General features: G+C 41.8%; 1 protein-coding gene and 1 long non-coding RNA gene across 2 annotated transcripts in view; one reads left to right on the top strand and one right to left on the bottom strand.

Moving 5' to 3' along the window:
- LOC148379488 (uncharacterized) overlaps positions 1-21,539 on the top strand; it is a 41,411-nt gene extending 19,872 nt beyond the window's left edge. Inside the window, exon 4 of the long non-coding RNA XR_015855302.1 lies at positions 21,118-21,539. This is a non-coding gene — a long non-coding RNA (uncharacterized LOC148379488). The remainder of the gene's footprint in view (positions 1-21,117) is intronic.
- Positions 8,662-15,692, bottom strand: btg1 (BTG anti-proliferation factor 1). The gene is made up of 2 exons (XM_088366824.1): positions 15,214-15,692; positions 8,662-12,488 (listed from the first exon to the last, which is right to left on the bottom strand). The coding sequence occupies exons 1-2, from the start codon at positions 15,356-15,358 to the stop codon at positions 12,085-12,087; spliced, it is 549 nt and encodes a 182-aa protein (XP_088222950.1). The 5' UTR covers positions 15,359-15,692; the 3' UTR covers positions 8,662-12,084.
- Positions 21,540-21,898: the final 359 nt, after the last annotated feature.

Below are 21,898 nucleotides of genomic sequence, written 5' to 3'. Positions count from 1 at the left end.
TTCTTTTAAAGTTTAGAACCAGCGGACAGCAGGTAATGCCGTCCCTCCCTTCCTTCCAAATGTAAACGTTAGAAGTGTCTTCTTTACAAAGATCAAATTGTCTTCAGTAGAATAATATTAATGCAGTTTATACATTGAAAATAGATTAAGATCACGAGGACATGGTTAGGAACAACACCTGTTACCTGTCCAAGTGTGGGGGAGTGGGTGATATTGCAGAGTGTAAATTTACATAAGGTGATACAAGGTACAGATGTTACGTCATATTTTCCTGGATGGATTCCTGCCGCTAGCACTGCATACAGACTTACGTCATCAGGTTATACAGTACACAGGAATTATTTGTCAGGCTATTGTAGGATTTGGAAATGCCAGGCTAAACGGAAACATATGGATAACGGGCCTGTCGATTGGGATTTTGCGTCGCATGAGGTGATGTTGTGCAATGCAAGGTGACTGTTTGGGAAAGGAACCAGACAGGCCGCATGCATCAACGCTACATGACTCAATTATGATTCATACTGAAACTAATGTGAAATCAAACTCAAAAAATTATTTAGAAAATATTACACAAATAGGGCCACATAGAAGAAAAAAACTTAGTTTTATTGGAATAACCTTGTTTTTTGCAGGGATGCTCAATACATCTTTTTTCTAGACCTGATACCAGAGTACGCAGGTCTTGATCAGTCACCAATACCGATACCAAGAACTGTTGCTACAAGTACTTTTGATACATTTTTAAAGACCTTTATATCCTAATATATAAAATTCCTTGGATTTGCATGCAATTATTAACAATTTTCTATAGTCCCGTTTAAAATTTCTAGTTCCTGATCATAAAACGGCAATTATAGGGCGGATACTATATCGGCACTGATACCTTGTATCGATACTTGCCCACCTCTAGTTTTTAGTCATTACCAGATTGCTGGCTTTTGGATAGTACAGTATTTTGAATCCCACTTCAGCAGGTTATATAAATCATGCAAAGGAAAAGCTACTGTTGTGTTCAACAATTATTGGGTATTCTTGTGGAAGTGTGTGTGTGTGAACAACACCCCTATCTGACCAGTTTCCTGTCTCCACTTGAGCTTGTCCTCAAAGAGCCCCACTAACTTTGACAAGGCAATTTCCCCAAATGCATCTATTGCATTCACACGTGCATGGTGTTTTACTGCTTACTATGCGCTAGGTGTCAGTCCCTACTTCATTGCAAAGTAGTACCTCTGCCAAAGATTTTTTTTACAAGATATTTTCAGACATGGACCAAGGAAATTGTATTCAATGTTGCGGATCCAGGATTATCTTTCCGCAGTTGACAATAACACGTAATCAGATTCATGCAGCTGTTGAAAGTGATGCATTCCTAAATGTTGTTCAATCCTGCAAAAGAGGTGATGAAAAGTGACCTTTCTTTTTGGTTAAGATGGATGACAGGCAGAAGCAAAAGGACACTGCTGGAAAGCTTAGACGATGAGATAAGCTTCCTGATACTGTATATACTCCCACTCCCCTTCTTTTATCAGATCATGGCACAAATAGGACAAAGAAGAAGAAGGAACATTTTTTTTATTGTTATTGAGGAGCACAAATGTGATTACTGGCAAACTTTTGACTCAAAGTTGGCACAGAAGTGAGAATGTAAAGAAAGTTTGACACACAGGGTGAGATAAAGGAGGCCTTGAGAGTGGGGGCCGAGCATTGTTGACATGCAGTTTTGGTGTCTGTGCCTCATTGTCTGCTCCATCTGTCTGGCTTTATCCCCCCCCCCCCCCCCCCCCCCCCCCCCCAAGGCCTCAGCCTTCCTTCCCCCCTAAGCGAGCTCACACCCTCCATTGTAGCACGGTCAGTCACTCCCCTGCGGGCTGGCAGACGACCAGGAAGCTTCTAGCAACTGGTGGCTTTGTCCGTCGAGGATGTGAGCATCTGCTCACGAAATAGGCACGCCACAAATTGGCGTCAGGGTTCATGTTGCGCTAAATTGTTGAGTTGTGTTTTCTTGGTTTCAGCTTGAAGACATTTTTTTTTTCAAGTTTTTGAAAGTTCACACGTAGCAATCAATCTAACAAAAGAGAATGAAAGATTCCCTTGGTCGGGAGAGAAAAGTCAGATATTTGGCAACAACTATGTTGAGCTTGTTTGATTTCGAGAAAGAAATGGAAAAACACTCAGCTCCCATGCAGTCGGGTTTCGTGTGCACAACAAACACGATACTTATCACGCTCTCACTGAAAAACAAGGTTATTGAAATAATTTGCTCACAACTAGGAGCCATGTAGATGACTGGTGTCAAATTCAAGACCAGAGGGCTTGATCCGGCTTGTCACATCATTTTATTTGGCAAAGGCAAATCTTCATCAACTTCAAGTTTCGTAGTCTTCATTCTTAACAACATTGCGATTTGAGATATTCCACTTCTGCTCTTTGATGTTTGAGTCTTTTTAATTGAGCTGAATTAAAATCACAGCGACTCATGTTTGACATTTCCGACAAAGCCATGAATGTGCATTCCAAGTCCGTTTTGGCCCCAGTGGGTTACGGATGAGTTTTTAAGCGGTGTGCCGCAGCTTTCATTTCTCGCCGCCGCAGTGCCAACACCCATGGATAAAACCAGAAACATGCCAACGGCGACCGAGCAAGTAAACAACATCAACGCACGAATTTTCGCAGCAGAGCGAAGCGTCACAGCACCGCGACATTCCCGACCTTCGCTACAGCTTTTCCGTCCCACTGAGAGGCTCTTGTTGCTTTTTTGAGAGGTCAGCACTTCAACTGGCTTCTCACAGAAATGCTCTTAGGTTTTTTTTGGGGGGGGCGTTTCCCCCTCACGTTTCCAAAACAACTCCGGCTGTGGTGGAGAGCCATTAAGAAGCCAAAAGTGTTGTGTGCAGTGGGGGGTTGAAAAATATGTGAAAAGCAGGAGGGAAATTAGAAAAAAAAAAGAAGCCTTGCAGATGTTTTCCATATGAGAGGTCTTACGGAGGTGTCTCTATCTACCCACTCGCTTTTAATTGCTTTTATGTTGTGCACACAGGGAACTATTTATTTACTCGTCATTATATTACGCTCCGTCCTTGAGTACGGCAGGCACGTACAGAAAACATTTGTCTCCAGAGCGATGTGCACAAGTCGTAATTTACCTCACTCCCCCCTCCCTCTCCTTTGTCTGTGTGGTTCCAACTCTTCGGCACAAGTAGGCCAATATAGCGGTACACAGGAATGCACGGCATGGGTGGAACCCACTGCCTGCCAAAAGTGGGTGGAGGTGTCGCGACACGAATATCCCCTTCCATACCAGCCCCCAACCATCGACAGCTGCGACACAGTGCGGTTTTACCCGACTGCCGGATTGTCCGTATCATCTAAGTGAAATGTAGATTTTACATTTCTAATCCCTAATCTGGTTTTTGGAGTCAGTTAAAGATGTGAAAATGGCGGAAGCTACGCTAGCTAGTATGTTAATATGAAACCCAGCCTCCTTGGCTGTCCAAATTGTATCAATAAACAAAAGAAAATGTGATTTTATCCAAGTTCTTGGTTCTTGTCTGAAGAGTTTGTTTTCATAGAACAGTTTGGATCATCATATGAAGGCCGAAACCATTATTTGTCAACTTCCTCATCCATTCCCTGCCAACTAATCAGCAGACCATGATGTGCTGTACGTAGTTCCTCCCTACAACAACTACTCTGTACCAAAACAAAGATTCTAAATAAAAACATGTTTTTTTAAATACTTTTCACTGGGGGTTGACTGTTTTTTTTCAACCATTCCCGACTTGTTTGTCTGATCTGATCGGTAATGAGTAACGTATTAGTGCCATAGGGAAATGAGTTAGTTATTAAGATGCCACTTTATGTAGGTCGTTCTGTTATCTATATTTCACTGCGTAACTCCCGGGGACAAAACAAGAGAGTTTGGAATGTGATGTTCATAAATTAGTGGGATTAAACATCCAATTCAACACTATTTTTGTGCTAATGAGTGTGTTGACTTGTGTGTGTTCTTGTACGTAGTACGTGTCTGTTAGCATGCTTTAGTAGACTAGCGTACCCGTTTGACAGCGGTACAGTTTGTTCCCGACCCGTTTACACCTATATGTGTGTTCACTAACGTGTGCCTGCCGCAGACTGTTACATCTCAACTGTGGGTGTTTTGATAGAGTTTGACAGTGTGTGTGTGTGTGTGTGTGTGTGTGTGTGTGTGTGTGTGTGTGTGTGTGTGTGTGTGTGTGTGTGTGTGTGTGTGTGTGTGTGTGTGTGTGTGTGTGTGTGTGTGTGTGTGTGTGTGTGCGCCCACAGATGTACTCATTGCGGGGAGGATGAGGACTACATCTTCCTGTCAGCTATCATCTTTCTTTTATAAACTTTCCCTTTCATGCGATGCGCCCACTCCCCCACTTCCTCTCGGCTCTTTAACGCTCTTGCTCGTCTTTCCAAATCCCCGATTCACTCCGTTCCGTTGCCTACCGCGTTTTTCCCTCCATTGTGCTGCTCTTGCCACAGTCTCATCACTTCACATCGTCACAAACAGGAAACAGCTGAGGTGCTGCGTTCTCTTGACTTGCAAAGCGAATAAACCACGAGAGACACGGTGCCGATTGTCACGTTGCAGATCGTCACGTTGTTAGAGGTTAGCGGGCTGTTTACAAGCAACAAGGGGATTTAAATGAACTCGTGCCTACAAGTGGAGCTCCTCATGAGCAGACCTGCATTAGAAATTTATCCGCAACACAACAGTATTTTGCGGATGTAAACATTTCCCGGCCTTTCTTCTGCCCCTGGGGAATACAGTATTTCCCCTATGAACTAACAGCCACAATGCAGAAGTGTGGCTTTGTTCCAGCTGTGCCCGTCCGTACACCCTAAAGTTCACGATATTGACTGTGAGGTTCTTTTGAAATAAAAGGCTCCAACGAAATGAATTCGTGTGAGTGTGTGGCCCAGCTACATGCAAAGGGCCTCTTGCTGAACCTCAAGGGCGGGCTATATTTAGGAGTGTTTTGCTCAGCGAGTCCTTGAGAGGCTTCTGATTGGGAGAGGCTGGCCACAAGAATATGTTGCCAGCGTGTCTGACCGCCAACTCGCAGACCATATGTGGGAAAAGGCAAACGGACGTCGACGTGGTTAGCGCCATGGCTTATCATTAGCACATTGGTTGTCATACAAGAGTAAATGCGGGACTGGGAAATTTGTTTTGTCGACAGAGACATTTTCGGTTAGGGTAACATCACATCTACAAACACTTGACTTAGAGATCAAACAGGAAACCAACGGTGGGGTCGTAAACAAGCAGTTGCGTATCTCTCTGTGAGGTTGAAATGGGAAACACATGGTTTCGCACTACCTGCTAAACAACTCTTGTACCAAGAGACGGACATGCTAGCAGATGTTAGCTAGCTACCATATAAATTCATTCTGTCTAGCAATGGACAAGTCTGACACTGACCAGACTCTCTGCCGTCAAGAGCATGGTCCAACAACACAAATCTTTATTCTATACGTAACACATTTGTTTGTGTCTTACCATTGTTAAAAGTTATGTTATTGCTATTTAGTGTCCTTCCATGAGGCTTACTGTGTACTACATTGCACCACTGTGATGTCACAAGTCTCGCCTATCTTCATTCAGGTGGTCATGTAATGACTAGCTAGTCATCTGACTGCTATTTTTGAGTCGGAGCAAGAGGAGCCAAAGTGGCGTTATATGGGTTTTAAAATAGCTAATAGCCAACAGCGTGAATGATTTGTACACTTTAAAAAATGTTGAATTCACAAAATTTTATTTCGTCAAATTACGGCACAAAGTAAAGCCATCTGATCCAAATATATTTTTGAGTAGCTGTATAGTCTTGCAAGTAGTAGAAGTATATCTGGATGATATTTTCCACTTAACAAAAAAAATTCAGTAAATTCAACAAAAACTTTTTTTTATCGCACATACAGCAAAAAGGTGCAGTCAACTCCAAGCATTTTAAACCCATTTCTAAGCCATGACAGCTGTACAGTCAGTCACATGACCCTTCACCAACCCCCAAAGGGTCAGTGTTTCGAGTCAACCCAGTGGAAATTAATTGCTGTGTATGTGCGAGGTGACTGGTGACAGCTCGGAGATGCGCTAGATCAATGGCAGACATTCAAGTTAGTGATGCAGAAAGAATTCGAGAGGCAAAATTAGTTGAAGGTGGAAAAACAACTATTAGAACGTGACCTATTTACGTTCATTATAAAACGAGACAGGAACTATCCAAACAAGGCCATAACTCTGTTGACACAGGCACCTCAACTTAAACTGCCAAATATCAAGCCTCCACCTTTGGGATTTAGTGTTTTTCACATCGATAAGCCATCCTTGGTAGCGCTCCAATTGACCTAGTTTCAGCGCAACTATAATCCCCTTGCCAAGAGTTTTAAAACTAATTCCCAAATTTATTGTCTGAAACTGTCCCAGCAAATTTCCAGAAATGATTTACGCCATTGCAGCAACATAAGACATTTGAGTGAAAATCTATGCTGTATTGAACACGTTTACACAAGCACGTGTCAAAAACACAAACTGTATACTGCACATGTGCATAGTATCCCCCCACCCACTTCCCCCAACTCACACCTGCATGTTGGGATAAGGACAAAGTCTCTCCCTTTTTCCAACTGCCACACCTCCACCATATCCTCACACAACCCTCCTGGCATGCGAACATTGAACCCTATGATTGTGGACATTTTTGACCTTCACTCTTCTATTATTATGAAGCCATCTGTTTGGACAATGCTGGGTGGTATGATAGAATGATAGTTTATTGGATAGTTTACTTCTGCTTATCCAGCCCTTGATATATGACACCACATGCATAGAATTTGTACCACTAATAAAAACAATAGACAATAAGACTCATTGGAAAATGAAGCTTCAAATGTGCTTTTTGACTCCTTGAGATGGCACTGTTACTTTAGAAAAAGGGTTTAATAAATTGCAAGTCAGTGTAATGTCAGCCGAATGTTGAACAGAAAGTGCCATCTGGAGTCAAAAAATAAAACTCGTTCATGAAACACTTTTGAAGCTTCATTTTCCATCACTACAATGAGTTGACTTTAGTGCTTAGCTTTGTCGTTTGAGCAAAAACACACACACCAGTGTGCATGCACAAGCCAGCTTACACATAAATACAAATAGAACTTGAGTGAAGGACAGAGTGTACTTATGAGTTGAGATATCAGATCTTGAGCGGCTGTTTACAGTCACCTCAATGTTCATATCACTTTTCACTTGTAACTGACAATCTCACACCACTAGTTTAGGAGATGAGCTTTGTTTGCAATTATTATAACGAAGCAATAGCAGTCAACACTTTCCAACCAAGATCATCTGACATGTTCAGACAGTGACCAAGTATGTATTTAAGATGAAGCCACGGGGTTGCAAAATAAGCCAGTTAAATGTAAACCACGTGTGTTCAATTTGACTGTTCGAAAAACAAAAAACCTTTATCTCATTTATTGGAAAAAAAAAATTCAAATGGCACCAAATAATTCACATCTGTCTCCTGTTTAAAAGTTCACATTGTTTGGGGTTGCCTTTAGGAGTTATGTGTTTTTCACACAGAGACTAAATGTAGTTAAATTTTTTTGGATCCACACAAAATTCTTGACCAATACCTTATTCTGTTAAAATGTGTTTATGATTATGAAACAAACACCAATAAACTGTTATTCTACAGTCTCCCTTCTATCAAGGAGATTACATTTCATATCACTCCCACAATGAGTGAAATCCATGATAGAGAAATAACTGTAAAGTTATTTACAAGTTTTTTTTGTTGAAGTTTTAGTCATGCTTTAAAAACAATCCGGCACATTTTATATGTATAACACATAATATATTGAGAGAGAGCAATTTTACTGGATTATTGTAAAAACCGTAAATAACAATGATAAAAAAGAAATGTACGATCCATCGCGACCGTAAAACGTAAACAATTTAGTGGCAGTTAACTGTATATTACATACTAATGTTAATGCCAATTACAACATGAATATTGAATCAAAGTATTTAATCAAAGCTTTTAGAAATCATAATGTTCCTTATTATGAGCCCTATCCCCTGCTCTTCCCCTTGCTTTGCCTCCATTATGTGCTCAAACAGGCTGGATGTGTTGCGCTCGAGATCTGAGCGAGTCGCATCGGCTCGGAACTTTTGCTTTTTGCAAAGTCAGCAGCACCGCCATGTATAATTTTCGGATTTCCACGCTTTCTTGTCTTTTGATTTAAGTGTTGGAAGTACTCGCTGTCCCTGGAAGGAGGCCGAAACGCTATGAAAGAGAAGAAAATAGCTTTTTAAACATTTCAAAACAATGTTTGTCCCATTAATTCTCATTTGTTGACCATTTTTGGTAGGGTAATGTGTAAGTGGTAAACTTAAAACGTCAAAGGAGAGGAGAGTATATTATTAAGATGGAAAGAATGTTTACAGGATCTCCCTTCCAGTTTTTTTGGCTCTGATGTCCAAGTCCCAGTTCCAAAACACTGACAAGGTCAGATCCCAATCTGGACTACAGTCTGTTTCCAACATGTACCATATCACTAATAATTCCATTTTTAAATCATGCAAAATGTCTTAAATAATGTCCCAAAACAGGCAAATAATGACAGCTCACATAAATGTATGATGCCAAGATAGGAAATCTTTTATTACAGAGAAAAAAAACTTTTTCTTCCAAAATATAGAAATCTGTACAACTTCCGCACAATCAATTTACATGAACTGTACAAATTTACAGCAGTTCATCGCAACATACCCAAGGAAAAAAAAAAATTAACACGATAACGATGACATGAGATCACAAACTTTTTCTTCTTGGGTAAGCTCAGATTTTTTTGTCTGTTTTTTGCTTTTATATGAAATAGAAAAAGGGAAAAAAAGGAAAAGAAAATGAACAAAACCAAGGATACTTCTACGATTACAGATTCTGGAAACTTTTTTTTTTTTTTTTTTTTTAAAAACAACCAAAACAACTTTGGTCCTTGCCAACACTTTCTTCAAAAATGGCTTCACTTACAAAAAGCATCAACCATGTTAAAAGATGACTTAGAAAAAGGAACAAACCCAGAGAGAGAAAAAAACCTAAATTATTGGCACTTTCCATGTGTTATGCACTCTACCATCGCTTGTACAGTTACATTACATTCTACAATATGTAAAACACCTCAAATGTGAAAGTGGCAATAATTCAACCAGTTGATGACAATATTGACAACAGCTACAACAAAAACAAAAAAAACAACAACTGTTCCCTTTCTATATCACGTCTTAACACGTTTAACAAGCTTTTTCCTAAGAGTCTTATATTGAATGTTTCCAGGCCTGAGTTTGGCAATACATTCTAGGAGAGACTCCTCGCGTCTCCAGAAGAAAAAGTTTTAACATTTTTAGTGCATTAAATGTGCTATTTTACCTCTCACTTTATTTATTTATTTTACACCAAGCACTCTACGACAATTCTGTAAGCTATGTACGCACGAGGTGAATGGATGCAATTAAAAATTATTACTCTTATCGTGGACGTAAGCCATTTTTTTGTTGGTGGTGGTAACGGTTGAGAAGGCGTCAAAGAGGATTTGGTTGTTTTCTCAAATTTTGGATCTTCAAACGGATAAAATACATTTTAGGAAGAGGAGGGGGAAAATCTACCAGTGTGACCAAGACCATAAAATAACTAGCGTAATAATGTGTGACACGTATCGGAGATGGTGGGAAGAAACTAAACCAGCTCCTCTTCAGGACAACAACAAAAAAATCGTGCTTTTTTTTTTTTTAAAGCCCAACACGGTGCTGACGAACATATCAGCAGAGGGTGAGGCAAATAGGGGGTGCAGTGCGTCAGAGGCTATAGCTCGATTACCCATGATCCTCTCAGGCTTAGGGGAGCTTAAAAACACCCAGCCTGCTGTGACAGATACGGCTCCAGAACCGGGTGTGGGTGCAGCCGTCACATCCTTTCATATGCATGTAAACAATGATGCTACTCAGTAATTAAATGCAGCGCGATCCAGTGAGATGAAAATGAGACAACGACGCTAGGTACCCTCAATTATTCATCTTTCGTCCGAGTTTCTCGCTAGCCCCTCCCCACCACAAATCGCTTCCATGTTTGTATGTGCTGGTTTATTTATCCATCACTGTGAGGGGAGGGCGGAAGGCATCCGGGTGGGGGAGGCTGAATACGATTGAAGCTAGGGAGGGCCGGAGGGATTTTAGCTGCCCTGGACAAGAGTCCGGCCCTGGCCCTGCCCCGCTTCTCTATCACAAAACAGACCCCCCCCACACACACACACACATCCCGGTATTCCTCCGCCGACTCCACTGTGGGTGACGGACGGTGATATGTGTCACATTAAGTCTACCTGCAAAAGTGCGGTTAGGATGGCGGTATCAGGCTAGCAGTGCTGGCGTTGCTTTTGGCTGAAAGGGAGGTCTGAGCTGGGAGAGGGTTGGGGTGATATGTGGCACTTGAGGCACTCAAAAGTCGGGTGAGGGCAAAGCTGCCAGGATGTGTTTGAGGCCAGTCGAGACCACCAGGTTGTCTGGCAGTCGTTTCGAAATCACTAATGGCTCATAATCATGAGAAGAGGTAAGGCAAATGCACCTCCAAAGCTTATAAAAGGACTTCCATTTTAAAAAGTAAGGGCTCTTGGAGATCACTGATACAAGTGAAATAAAAGGCTAACAAGTTAAAAATGAACCTCTGACAGTGCTCCGTGCCCCCGTCTGTGACTTAGTCCAGACCCTTGCTTCATGAACAGTGCCACGAGTACACCACGGCTTCTCGCCTACCGCCAACAAACATCCTCCATCTTCCAATCAAAAGCTCTGAAATGTTCACAAATACAGTGTTTAGAAAAAAAAAACGCTTTTGAAATCCAGAGTTTTGCACTTTCCATCGGACAGACAGCCGTCTATTCCAACTGGGAGAGCTACAGTATGAACAACAACAGATGAGGAGGGCGGGACAAAAAAAATGGTGTAAAAGTTGACATTCGAATGGATGGAATGCAAGCGATTTAAAAAAAAAAAAAAAAGTACACGTTCCACACAATCTAACGTCAAAGTGCATTCACTGACAATTCTTCTAAAAGATTTGGGTAGAATTGGCCCCTCCCTCTTTGCTACACTTTGAAATTTGGCGAAAACAGGAGCTCATATGGTGGAAGGAAAAGGGGGAGCAAGCACAGGAACTTGATTGTGAATTTCAACAACATTCATTAAATTGAGGGGGGAGGGGGCGTGACAGGTCCTCTGGCCTCCCCCAGAAAGCTACACAACATGGTTGGTGGGATCACAGCGGACACGCTGGTATCCATAGGTAACAGGTGTTGCCAACACTTGCACTTACATACAGGCCGGGAATAGTTTGAGTCGTTGAGGGAGGAAAGTCGAGGACGTTAGCTCCAGTCGCTTGCGGGTAAAGATTCCCTGTGGTACAAAATGGGGATTCTATAGAAAATCAAATATCCATTAGCGCTGCTCTACCTCAATAGGCTAAACCCTCAACTTCCTCCTCAACGAAACAACCTCAAAGTTTGAATATCAAGGGGGATCATTTCTAGGAATAAATTCCTGCACAATTTGGCGTTTTTTTTTTTCCTGTGGTGTGTTTTAGCATGTACCCATAACCACAAGTAGGAAAAGTGCAAAGTCAATGCTGACAGGCCCTTGAGGGATGAAGCTTATCACCATGTTTACAGTCGAGGGGTGGGGTCGGAGGGGGGTCTCGATCGGGTGGTGTAGCTGCCCCAACAGTTCCATCTCCACAAGAACTCTCCTAAGAAAATGGAGTACCCAGCTGATCCAATGACACAACAGAACAGATGATAACGGGTGGTGGGGGGGGTATCAAACCTGCAAGGTTTTCATCACTTAGTTGATAGAGCACATCCTCTGTTTTTTTTCTTTTTTTTTCCTCTTTCATTATTCCGTTTCATATTCTTAGCTTTTAAAAAGGCTCGCCCTGATCCGGTCAAATTCATGTTGACTGGCCAAGGTGTGACCCTGAACGACTAATAAGCCCGGCCGAAAGTGCGCACCGTTTAACTGGACACAGTCATCATGTTGTAAGCTTTGGAGGGACTAGCTCTGCCCAACACCATCAGTTCCTCCTTGCAACTGATGTGACTGTCCACCATAGGGTTCCCCGAGCCGCCGCTCCCCGAGGGCGAGCTGGCGATTGCCGTTCCCGGCATGACCACTGGCATAGGCTGCGACTCGTACAGGACGCAGATGGAGCCGTCCTCACCGATACGGTAGGACACCTCAAAGGGGTCCACCCAGAGGGTGAGCTCGCTGGGCAACAGCAGGTAGAGTTGCTGGATGGTCAAGCCGATACGCTGGCCCGCCTGCCCCACCAGTGGGTCCATCTTGTGGTTGATACGGATGCAACGGTACCCTGAACCTTTGCAGGGTCTGTCCGGGAACCAGTGGTGCTTGTATTGTTCTGTCGGGACACAAAGAAGAGGATACAGGTTGAATTTACGGTAGTGGTGGGAGGGGGTAAACCTAAAACTTGGATACACCAAATAGATACGACACATTACAGGAGGTAAACAATCACTAAGGATATGTGCTAGGTCGTTTTAGCGCAAGCTAATGCTAACATCAGCAGCAAATGCCACTCCCCAAAAAAAAACTCCCTTCAAACACAAACACCTTCGGGGAGTCTCTTAAAAGCACCCCCACTCTTAATTGCTTAACAGTCTGCTCAGCATGCGAGTTAAACAAGTTCACAACGGATTTGCGCTAATCTCGAGACTGTTTTTTTTGGTCTGAAAAAGTCGGAAACCCGCCAAAATTCTCATCCTTGTATGGTGCCTGGCAGACTGGTGGAAAATGAATGAATTGAGGTTCACAAAATGGATCTGGCTCATATTACAAATTCACAACACTGCTGCTTTAGAAGTGAATGGATGTTATATGCTCCTGATGTACAGCAAAATGATTGATTAGATCAAATTTATATGACTGCACCTCATTGGTACTTTAGAGCTTTTGATAGTCTGTCTCAGATAGTGAGTGCCTTTTGCTGTGGACAGTCAGTCTAGATCTCACTAAGTGCAGTTATTGTCAGGGTGCAGAGACGAAAAACAGCAGCACCTGTTAAGGTCCTGATAAGCGGCCATAAAACTGGCGTCCGACAGCGCCCTGTGCGTACGTGACAAAAAAAGAAAGACTCATTGAATTGCACAATCCCTCCCCCGACTGCCGTCAGTGTCACAAAGTCTCCCATGACTGGCTGAACAAAAACACAGAAAGTCCAAGTCTCAGCCAGCCATCTGGGAGGCGTGGCTCCGCCCCCTCTTAAAGGGACAGGATCCTGTTTTTGTGCAAGTTTTTCCACAGTAAGGAGTGACGCCATCACTTTCATTTCCCCTTTGGGCTTTTACTTTAGTGTTGTCGCATGGGCGTATGAGGAGAAAAAAAAATACACATCTCAATCATCTGCGGCAACAAGATCTGGACGGCCCTTTGTGTGGAGCTTTTCATTTACAGAGAGACACAAAAAAAACTCCCGTCTACTTGGATAGAGCTCATCCATATTGAATTCCCCTTGATGCAAATGAAGAAGTGAAGTAGGCTCATGTACAGGGCACCTGTATTGAACAACAGCCAGAATATACCCCCCGGCCCCTACACACACACCCCTTCTTCCCTGCCTTCTTCTAATGGAATAGCACTGGTGGGTCTGTCGGGCTGAGCCACAAAAGGCATCCACCTCCAAACCCCCTAGAGCAGCTGGGATCGGAATCAGCTCTGCACAGCCTATTCTTAAAAAACAGGACACAAAGAGTGGGGGGTGGGAAAGCTGGAGTTGGACGACGCACTTAACGCGGAGAGTTTAACAAAAGATGCTTATTGAAATGTTATAGGGTGAGTTGGTCCCAGCCTGTCTGGTATAGCAAAACATAACACAAAGAGATGTGGTCATCCCCCTTCACACCATACAGAACAGTTTGCTGTATTAAAAAAACAACCTCATTCCCGTACATGTTGAGTCTATTTTCAGTTCACCACCCCCACTCCTCCCCGCCAATGACGTCACATCCACCCCCTGTCTTTAATGTCCTGCTATAGGCTCCACCAAAACATCCTCCTCCCCCACCGAGGCAGGATCCATTTTGCAGAAACTTTTATTTACAAGCCAGCCCACTGAGTTGTTGTTTTTTTTTCCATCGACAAAACTTGACAATTACCTCGCATATCCAGTATCTATGAAGTCAAATATCAAACACTGCGGTCTTTGTCGCTCAACTTTGCAATGCTATTACACGGTCGCACAATCAGATTATTTCACATTGTTGCCTGTTTCTAAGGGGTTAAGGGGTCCTGTCTCAGATTTTACTGCTGTATAGGCGGGGGGGTTATTATGGAAGAAGGCCTTAATGGTCTGAATGTAGGTCATCATCCGCTGTTCCATACTGAAGCGAACCAGATGTATGGCAGATTTACGCCAGGGCCAGAAAAAAAAAGACCTTAATTCCCTAAAGTAGGACTCGTTACTCTAATTCTACTTATATGGATAATCATACACATTATGAGTTCATAAAAAGTGACTAAACCTTAGTTAAGGTATTTAGTTATGTTTTGACATGTAATTGATGAGTTATCAAAAAAATGTATTTATTTAGGACATCAATCTTTAGGATGTGTAAAAGAAGTGGAATATCGATAGTATCAATTATATAATTATAAGGGTAATTTTGAGCAGTTATTTATTTCATTATAAACGACTGCATTACGTAATCGTGCAAGCGTCTCACCGTTGTTGTCGAGCTCGACGCACTTCCTTGCCCCCCCCCCCCCCCCCTCCCTCCACTCAGTTCTTTACTAACAAAGTAGCTCGCTTCGAAGCCCTCCGTATAGATTATTGACAGCAAAATAATCGATTGTGATAAATGAACCGTCGAATTGTGCTATTTGATCAGCCATTATCCCCGATCTGTGTCCTCCTTGGTGCGCAAAGCTGAGCGCTCTAGTGGCGCTGATAGTGTGTCTCCGCCGAGAACAAAGAAGGCTTCTTCTGGCTCCCCCACGGTCCGGTTGCAAACCGAATTCGGAGCTCATTTTAGCGCCGAATGAAAATAAAACTCACCTTTAGTGAAAATTTTATGCACATTGTATGGTTTGTTGAATGGAATCTCAAGTAAAGAAGGATTTTTACTCACCTGACAAAATGTCCTGTAGACTCTGGCTGAATGTTTGGACTTGCCGATCGTTTACGTGTCCTTTTACCCGCAGAAATCGCGACAAAAATCCCACGGCGGCGTTGATTTCTGGTTTCATGGTTCCCCGGGCACAAAGGGTATGCATTGAGGAAAGCAAGGGCCACGGCCTGTGTGCACTTTTTTCCGTTCACTATGCGCTCGTCGGTGCGTCTTTTTTTCCACTTTGAGCCCAGACCCAAGTGCGGTGGTCCTGTGCTCATTTAGTGCGCAGTGTGTCGTGGTAGGCCGGCTTGCTATCTTCGCGGAGATCCGCTGACACAGTTGACCGATAGAAGCCTGTTGTTGGTAAATACCACGCTAAAAGGGGGAGGTGGTCTTCAGATGGGGTCCTTCCGCACTTCACCAGTCCTCCTTTTCCACAGCCCTCCTCCAAAGTGAAGCTCCGCTGAATGGGGAGAGAGGTTTTATACCGCCTCCCCCTCTTTCTCCACTCCCTCACCCAAAGGCGACGGCACAACCTGCTCCAGCAACAACAGTTCACCAATGGCAGCCCCCGCAAGCGTCTGACGAGTCACATATAGGAGGAGTGTTGCGCGCACGTCACCCGCTCTGGAAATAAACACAACCACATAGCGTGAAGTCGTGTTGCGTCTGGGGCCCGTCAGTTATCGGAACTGAGAGCGAAGATCCCCCAACTGGCTTTGTTTTGCTCTGAATAAGCCATATAGTTGAGTTTGCAGCTTTATTGTAGTGCACCGGTGTCAAATCCAAGGCCCGGGGGCCAGATATGGCCCGCCACATCATTTTATGTGGCCCGCGAAGACAAATTGTGCATCAAATTCGTGTCATTACTAGAATTGCAAATTGTCTTCACTTTTAGTGTCTTTTTTTTTAAATATTTGACCAGTTTTTACTTGTCTGCTTTGAAAACGAGTTATTTGTCAGTTTGTTTTGTAGCTTATATTGTATGTAATATGAGGAGCTCAAACATTTATTTGGGTTGACACTCATAATGGCCCTCCAAAAGAGATTATGACTACAATGCGGCCCGCGAAAAAAAATGAGATTGACACCCCTGTTGTAGTGTATTAAAAGTTGGTTGATCACCAAATTTGCTTGGGATTGGGGGGAAAAAGTGTTGAATCGGTCATAGAAGTGTAAAAAGAATTTAACATATATTAACTTTAATGACAAGTCAGTTCTTGGGTGCTTCAAATGTGTCCAAGAATATTCTTCAGAGCAGTACGGTTTGTCGAATTTCTTATGCCCCCGTGCATTTCCATTCCAATAGCTCCTAAATTTGTTTTCCCCATTACAAAAAATTCTCATATATAGCAGAAAGTTTTTGAGACTGGTAAAAATTCTCTGACATGTGAATAAATTAGTTAGCCATTATTGATTGTTCCTCATAAAAACGATATAACATCTAAACTAAATTACATAAAACTGCTACTACAATGCTGCTGCAACTGTATGTAACGTTGTCAAAATTAACCGATTAATGGACAGGTATTTTATTGTCAAATCATTTTACTAAACTAGTTTAATAATCGAGTAATCCATTACAGCCATTTCTTTACCTTTGAATGGTCTAAATTTTCTGTCAGCCTCTCAACAGCCATTATTCATCAATGTTTGCATTCATTTATGTAAACAAACAGCTTATCATTTAATGAAAACATCTGCCTTTACTACAGAAAAAAATAACTGCACCAGTAACTGAATAAGTTTCAAATATTTTGTTGAGTACATAAATCACTCTTATGTGATCGTTTAATTTTTATTTACTTGTTTTTATCACTATACAATACCATACAAATAACAATAAATAGTGGAAAACAGCTTTGTGATACACTTGTAAAATAAAATTGTATCCAATCAATTTTAATAAAAAATTTTAACCCGATTTATCCGTCAGTTGATTGGTCAACAGAGATGTAAACCGTTTGTGTCTTTTTATAGCTCACAACGTCACTATTCACACAGAGAGCTTTACCGTCTCACTTTTCTATTGTTTGCTTGGCCAATCGATGAATTCCATGCTGTCGTGTTGCAATGATGTCACCCAAGACCGTGGCTGGTTTTATCATCCAAGGCCTAAACTTTACGACCATATTTTCAGGTCAGGTCATTCAAGTGAGACAAAAACAGGAAGAGAGGGGTCTAGTGAGTGACATCACTCTTCCTGTACTCTGACATCAGAAGGGTCTTGAGACTCGAGACTGGCAAGGGGTCAACCAAAACGACGTATTCAGGAATGAAAATCGTGTTGTTGGGCGAAAGTAGAGAGAATCAGTGGAAAAATACAACCAGAAGCGCCGCCTTGTTTGCTGCAAACAGTCATGGTGACCTGCCTGAGTGCTCTCTGCAATCAGTGTCCAATCAATTGGAGCACTCACTGCCCGGGCCCTCATGCTCTGAAAGTCTCATGTCCTGCAAAATGTGAACATCTAATACAAAGCAGAAGATTTTTCATCGAAACACAACATAGCTAGCTTATAAATGTGATAAGTAGTGGCATAACACTTCCAACACAATGACTCACTGACTCACTCTGTGTTGTTTGTGACGACACTGACGATTGCTCACCTCATTGCAAGTTCACACATGTGCTCACCCCCACGCACAACAACATGCCCGCAGTCATAGTTTCGCCCGAGCGTTTGGGAGAGTAAGCATACCTGGAAAATTCGCTTCCATAATGTTGTCTAACCTTTGATAGATCATAAGTCAGTTAATGTGGGTTTGCTGTTTCACGCTATAGCTATGTTCCACCCCGAAAGTTAGATTGGTCAATAATTTGTTTAAAAAAATATATATCCAGACGTGGACTAAAAGTATACATTTGTGGAAACAAATACTGAATTTAACAAATTGTGAAGTTTCGGTGTATGTAATTTTGTGATGGAAAAATGAAGCTTCAACTTTGCTTCATGAACCAGTTGTATTTTTTGACTCCTCTTGATAGCACTTTCTGTTCAACATTTAAACCACTAGTGTCACCTAGTGGATTAAAAAAAACACAAGTTCATGAAGCAAATTTGAAGCTTCATTTTCCATTCATTTTCCATTCAATTGAGTGTTTCCATAAGCCACAGTTGCAAACTGTTCCAAATGCAGACCATTTTCTATAGTGTACAATTTTATTGTAATGATCTGAGAACCTCTGGACTGGTTCCATGAGGACCTGGTAAACTTAGAGATTTTTGTCGTAACATTGACAGATCATAAGAAAAATCGCTGTGATTTTTCATGCTGCCCACACATCCCACCCAGCAAGTTCTTATTTTTACAGCATCGCAAGCATTGTTTTCGTTGCTAAAAAGTTTTCAAGACACCAAAAATAACGAGCCTTACTTTCCAACCTTCTGCTTTACAGTTCTACTTTAATGTTCTGTGTAACTCAGCATATTTTCCATGAACACCTGGAAAACCTTTCTTTGATGTAAACAAAGCATACTCACTTCCAGATGACCATTTTTACAAACTCCTACACAATTTGCCAGAGTTTTGGGGAAACAAGACTCACAAACACAACTTTGGGAATCTTTCATAGCGACCTCATAGTGGATACATAAATCAAAAAGATCCAAAACAGAAAGCATCAGTGGGAGTAATTATTAAAACTGGAAAGCACTAAAGATTATTTCATTTTTGATCTTTTGGCAAATAGTGAACCACCAAGGTGACTACGAGGTCGGCAATGCGCAAGGGTGGGGCGTCCTGCCTTTTAGCTCAGTTGCACTCATGAATGGAGGCTTTTGACTCCAAACCGCACTTGAGCGACAGAAAGGGAAAGAATGTCGGCTGCTTAATGACTACACAAGAGGGGCGAGGCGTACTTTTTTCCTCCAAAACACCGGTGGTGCGGAGGTTTATATGTGCATGCTCAGACACAACAGAGTTACCACACAAAGGCTAAGCTAACGTGCCCATTCAAGATACGAGACTAAACAAACGGGCCGCAAATGAAAACATAATGCAAACTTCTGGAATCCTCTAAGATGATCATCTTTGTGTTGAATTGATAAAATAGTCACTAATAGCGCTAACCACATCAGTTTCCGCGCTTCCTAAAGATTATATGATAATTTTAAAAACATCCCTAACAAAAAAGGAGCGACGTGAAATGGATGTCCCGAAAACACAAGTGACCTCAGCTGGCCGGGAGTTCACGGGCGTTGACTCACTTGACATCATATACAAACATTACCTTTGGATTTTCATTGCATGATTCATAACTCTGAACTATGGTGGGTTTGTTTTTGTTTATTTAAGTTAACCCTCCGTCTATGTTTGTATATCTATAGCGACGACAAAGCATTATCTCGAGCTTGGTTGAGAAGGAAAATTTTCAATCTTCCCAGCACTGGTAGGTGAAATACAGGCATGAACTGGCGACATTTTTGTTTACTAAAGGTCAAGTTACGTCAGCTCTATGTCACCATCTAGTGTTACAGTTAGCTTAGTTTACGCCATATACCCCTGACTGGCGATTTTCCTGTACTGTGTAAATATAAATATGCGGGTTTTTTGCTAAACCCACCTAAGGCATCGGCCAAAAGTTCAGTTTTTTGAGACATGGCCATTAATTTTTTTTTGTGGTATCTTACACAGGTGCTAATTTAAGGTGCAAGCTAACCAGAGAAGCAATGCAAAATGAACACGGGAATGTGTATAAAGCATTTTCAAGATGGCTAATGCTAATTCCCGTCAGTCCTTGACTTTGTAGTTCAGTTGCAAGAGATTACCGCAGTGGCACATTGCACGTTCCCTGTCACGCTTTGACTTCCATGGAGCGGAAAGGCAAAATTTAGTCACCCACACACACACTGAGATATAAATATGTAAGATTTGATGAATATTACATGGTGCGCTTCTCCCACTTCTATCTGGGACAGACACTTGGCACATGTCACCATAAAGTGAACGGCAATGTCGGCGTAGAGATGAACGCCACATGATATGCACTGCCTTAAGTGAATGTTTAACTCGCTCCGGCTTATTTTTAGCTGAGCTGAAACCGACACGCGGTGAGGGACGGTCTGAGTGTCCGCAATTCAAGTAGAGTCGACTTTCACCTTTTGTGTGAATCTGCTCTTCAGATTGTCCCACATTAAAAATGGAGTGAAAGGAGATTAGATAAAAAAGATATAAATGCTTCTTAATCATATTTCGAACAATCTCAGTGGCGTCATTCAAGGTCTTCACTCATGGCAAGGACTTATTAAGTGAATTAATTACGAAAAATATGACTATGACTCTTACATGTTGTCTGGCATGATACATTGAACCCAAAATTAAATAATAAAATAATTTGAACTCATTCACTGCCTGTGTATATATGTATACATCTGAATATGTCTGTCTGTCTAGCTAGCTAGCTAGCGAGCCAGGTAGTAGATAGATAGATAGATAGATAGATAGATAGATAGATAGATAGATAGATAGATAGATAGATAGATAGATAGATAGATAGATAGATAGATAGATAGATAGATAGATAGATAGATAGATAGATAGATAGATAGATAGATAGATGAGATTAATATTGTACTGTTTAACTTAAAATATGCTTATATTACAGTCAAACATGTTTTTAATCCTAAAGTCAACATATACACTCCAGGCAAAATGTGCTTCAGTACATACTGTAAATGGAAGGCCAAACATTTGATTACATTTTGTTCCATTGGGTCAGTTACAGTGTTTTTTTGTTTTTTTGTTTTTTAATGGATACAGTCTGTGCAGTCTTAAGATCTCTTTACTGTATTGTGTTCCCTGGAATTCTGTTTGCCTGCCAAAATGAGTCTATATAACAATGTCAAAGACTGATAGATGGTGTATGCTGATCTTATCTTTTATGCAGATAAGACTTCTTTTTTTTTTTTTTTTTAACCAAAGGACACAATCACAATGCTGCCTTTGGAGAGAAAGATCCACAGAGTTCTGGAACGTGCTTTTCAATGACGGCGCTCCCTCCAGTATGTGACGCATGCTACAAACTGCCCTCAAAACAGCTGGGGAATCATATCAGTCAGTCCTCGCCCACCCCAGCTGCCGTTCACAATCCAAGACCGAGCTGAGCGGGCAGTACGTGCCTGTCGTGCACATCAGCGGAAATAAACACACTTTCAGAGTCCTTGGGTGTCTTCTCCTTGTGGCGCCTTGACCACCGTGAAAAGTTGTCTTTAAGTTGGTACTGTGTGTACTTGCGTGGGAAGTATGAGTCACAACGAGTTTGTCAGCACAGTTTTCTTAAATTATAATGCAATGTTTTCTCTTGTTAAGAACGTGCACATTTTTGTACTGCTCAACACATTCAAACGCAGAATGGTCTCTTCTACTTAAGAGGAATAAACACTTCCCCTCAAATAGAAGTCTGTTTTGTTTACCTTCGTCCCCTTCAGTAATTGTGTTTTAAGTACATTTACAGACAAGAGGCTAAAACAAAATTACCATTTTCTGCAATTACCGTATTTTCCGGACTATAAGGCGCACCGGACTATAAGGCGCACCTTCAATAAATGGCCCATTTTAAAACTTTGTTCATATATAAGACGCACCGGACTATAAGGCGCACCATTAATGCATTAATTTTCTGAGACAGTCCTGTATAGGGGCCGACCATTCGCACCGACATTCCACGAACCATTACCATTGTGAATGAACTTGTAAATATGTA

This window comes from Syngnathus floridae, chromosome 22, assembly GCF_059516105.1.
Source record: "Syngnathus floridae isolate MCC-2025c chromosome 22, RoL_Sflo_1.0, whole genome shotgun sequence".
NCBI classification, from domain to species: domain Eukaryota; kingdom Metazoa; phylum Chordata; class Actinopteri; order Syngnathiformes; family Syngnathidae; genus Syngnathus; species Syngnathus floridae.
Note: the sequence above shows the minus strand (reverse complement) of the source record. Positions and strands in the feature narration are given on the sequence as shown.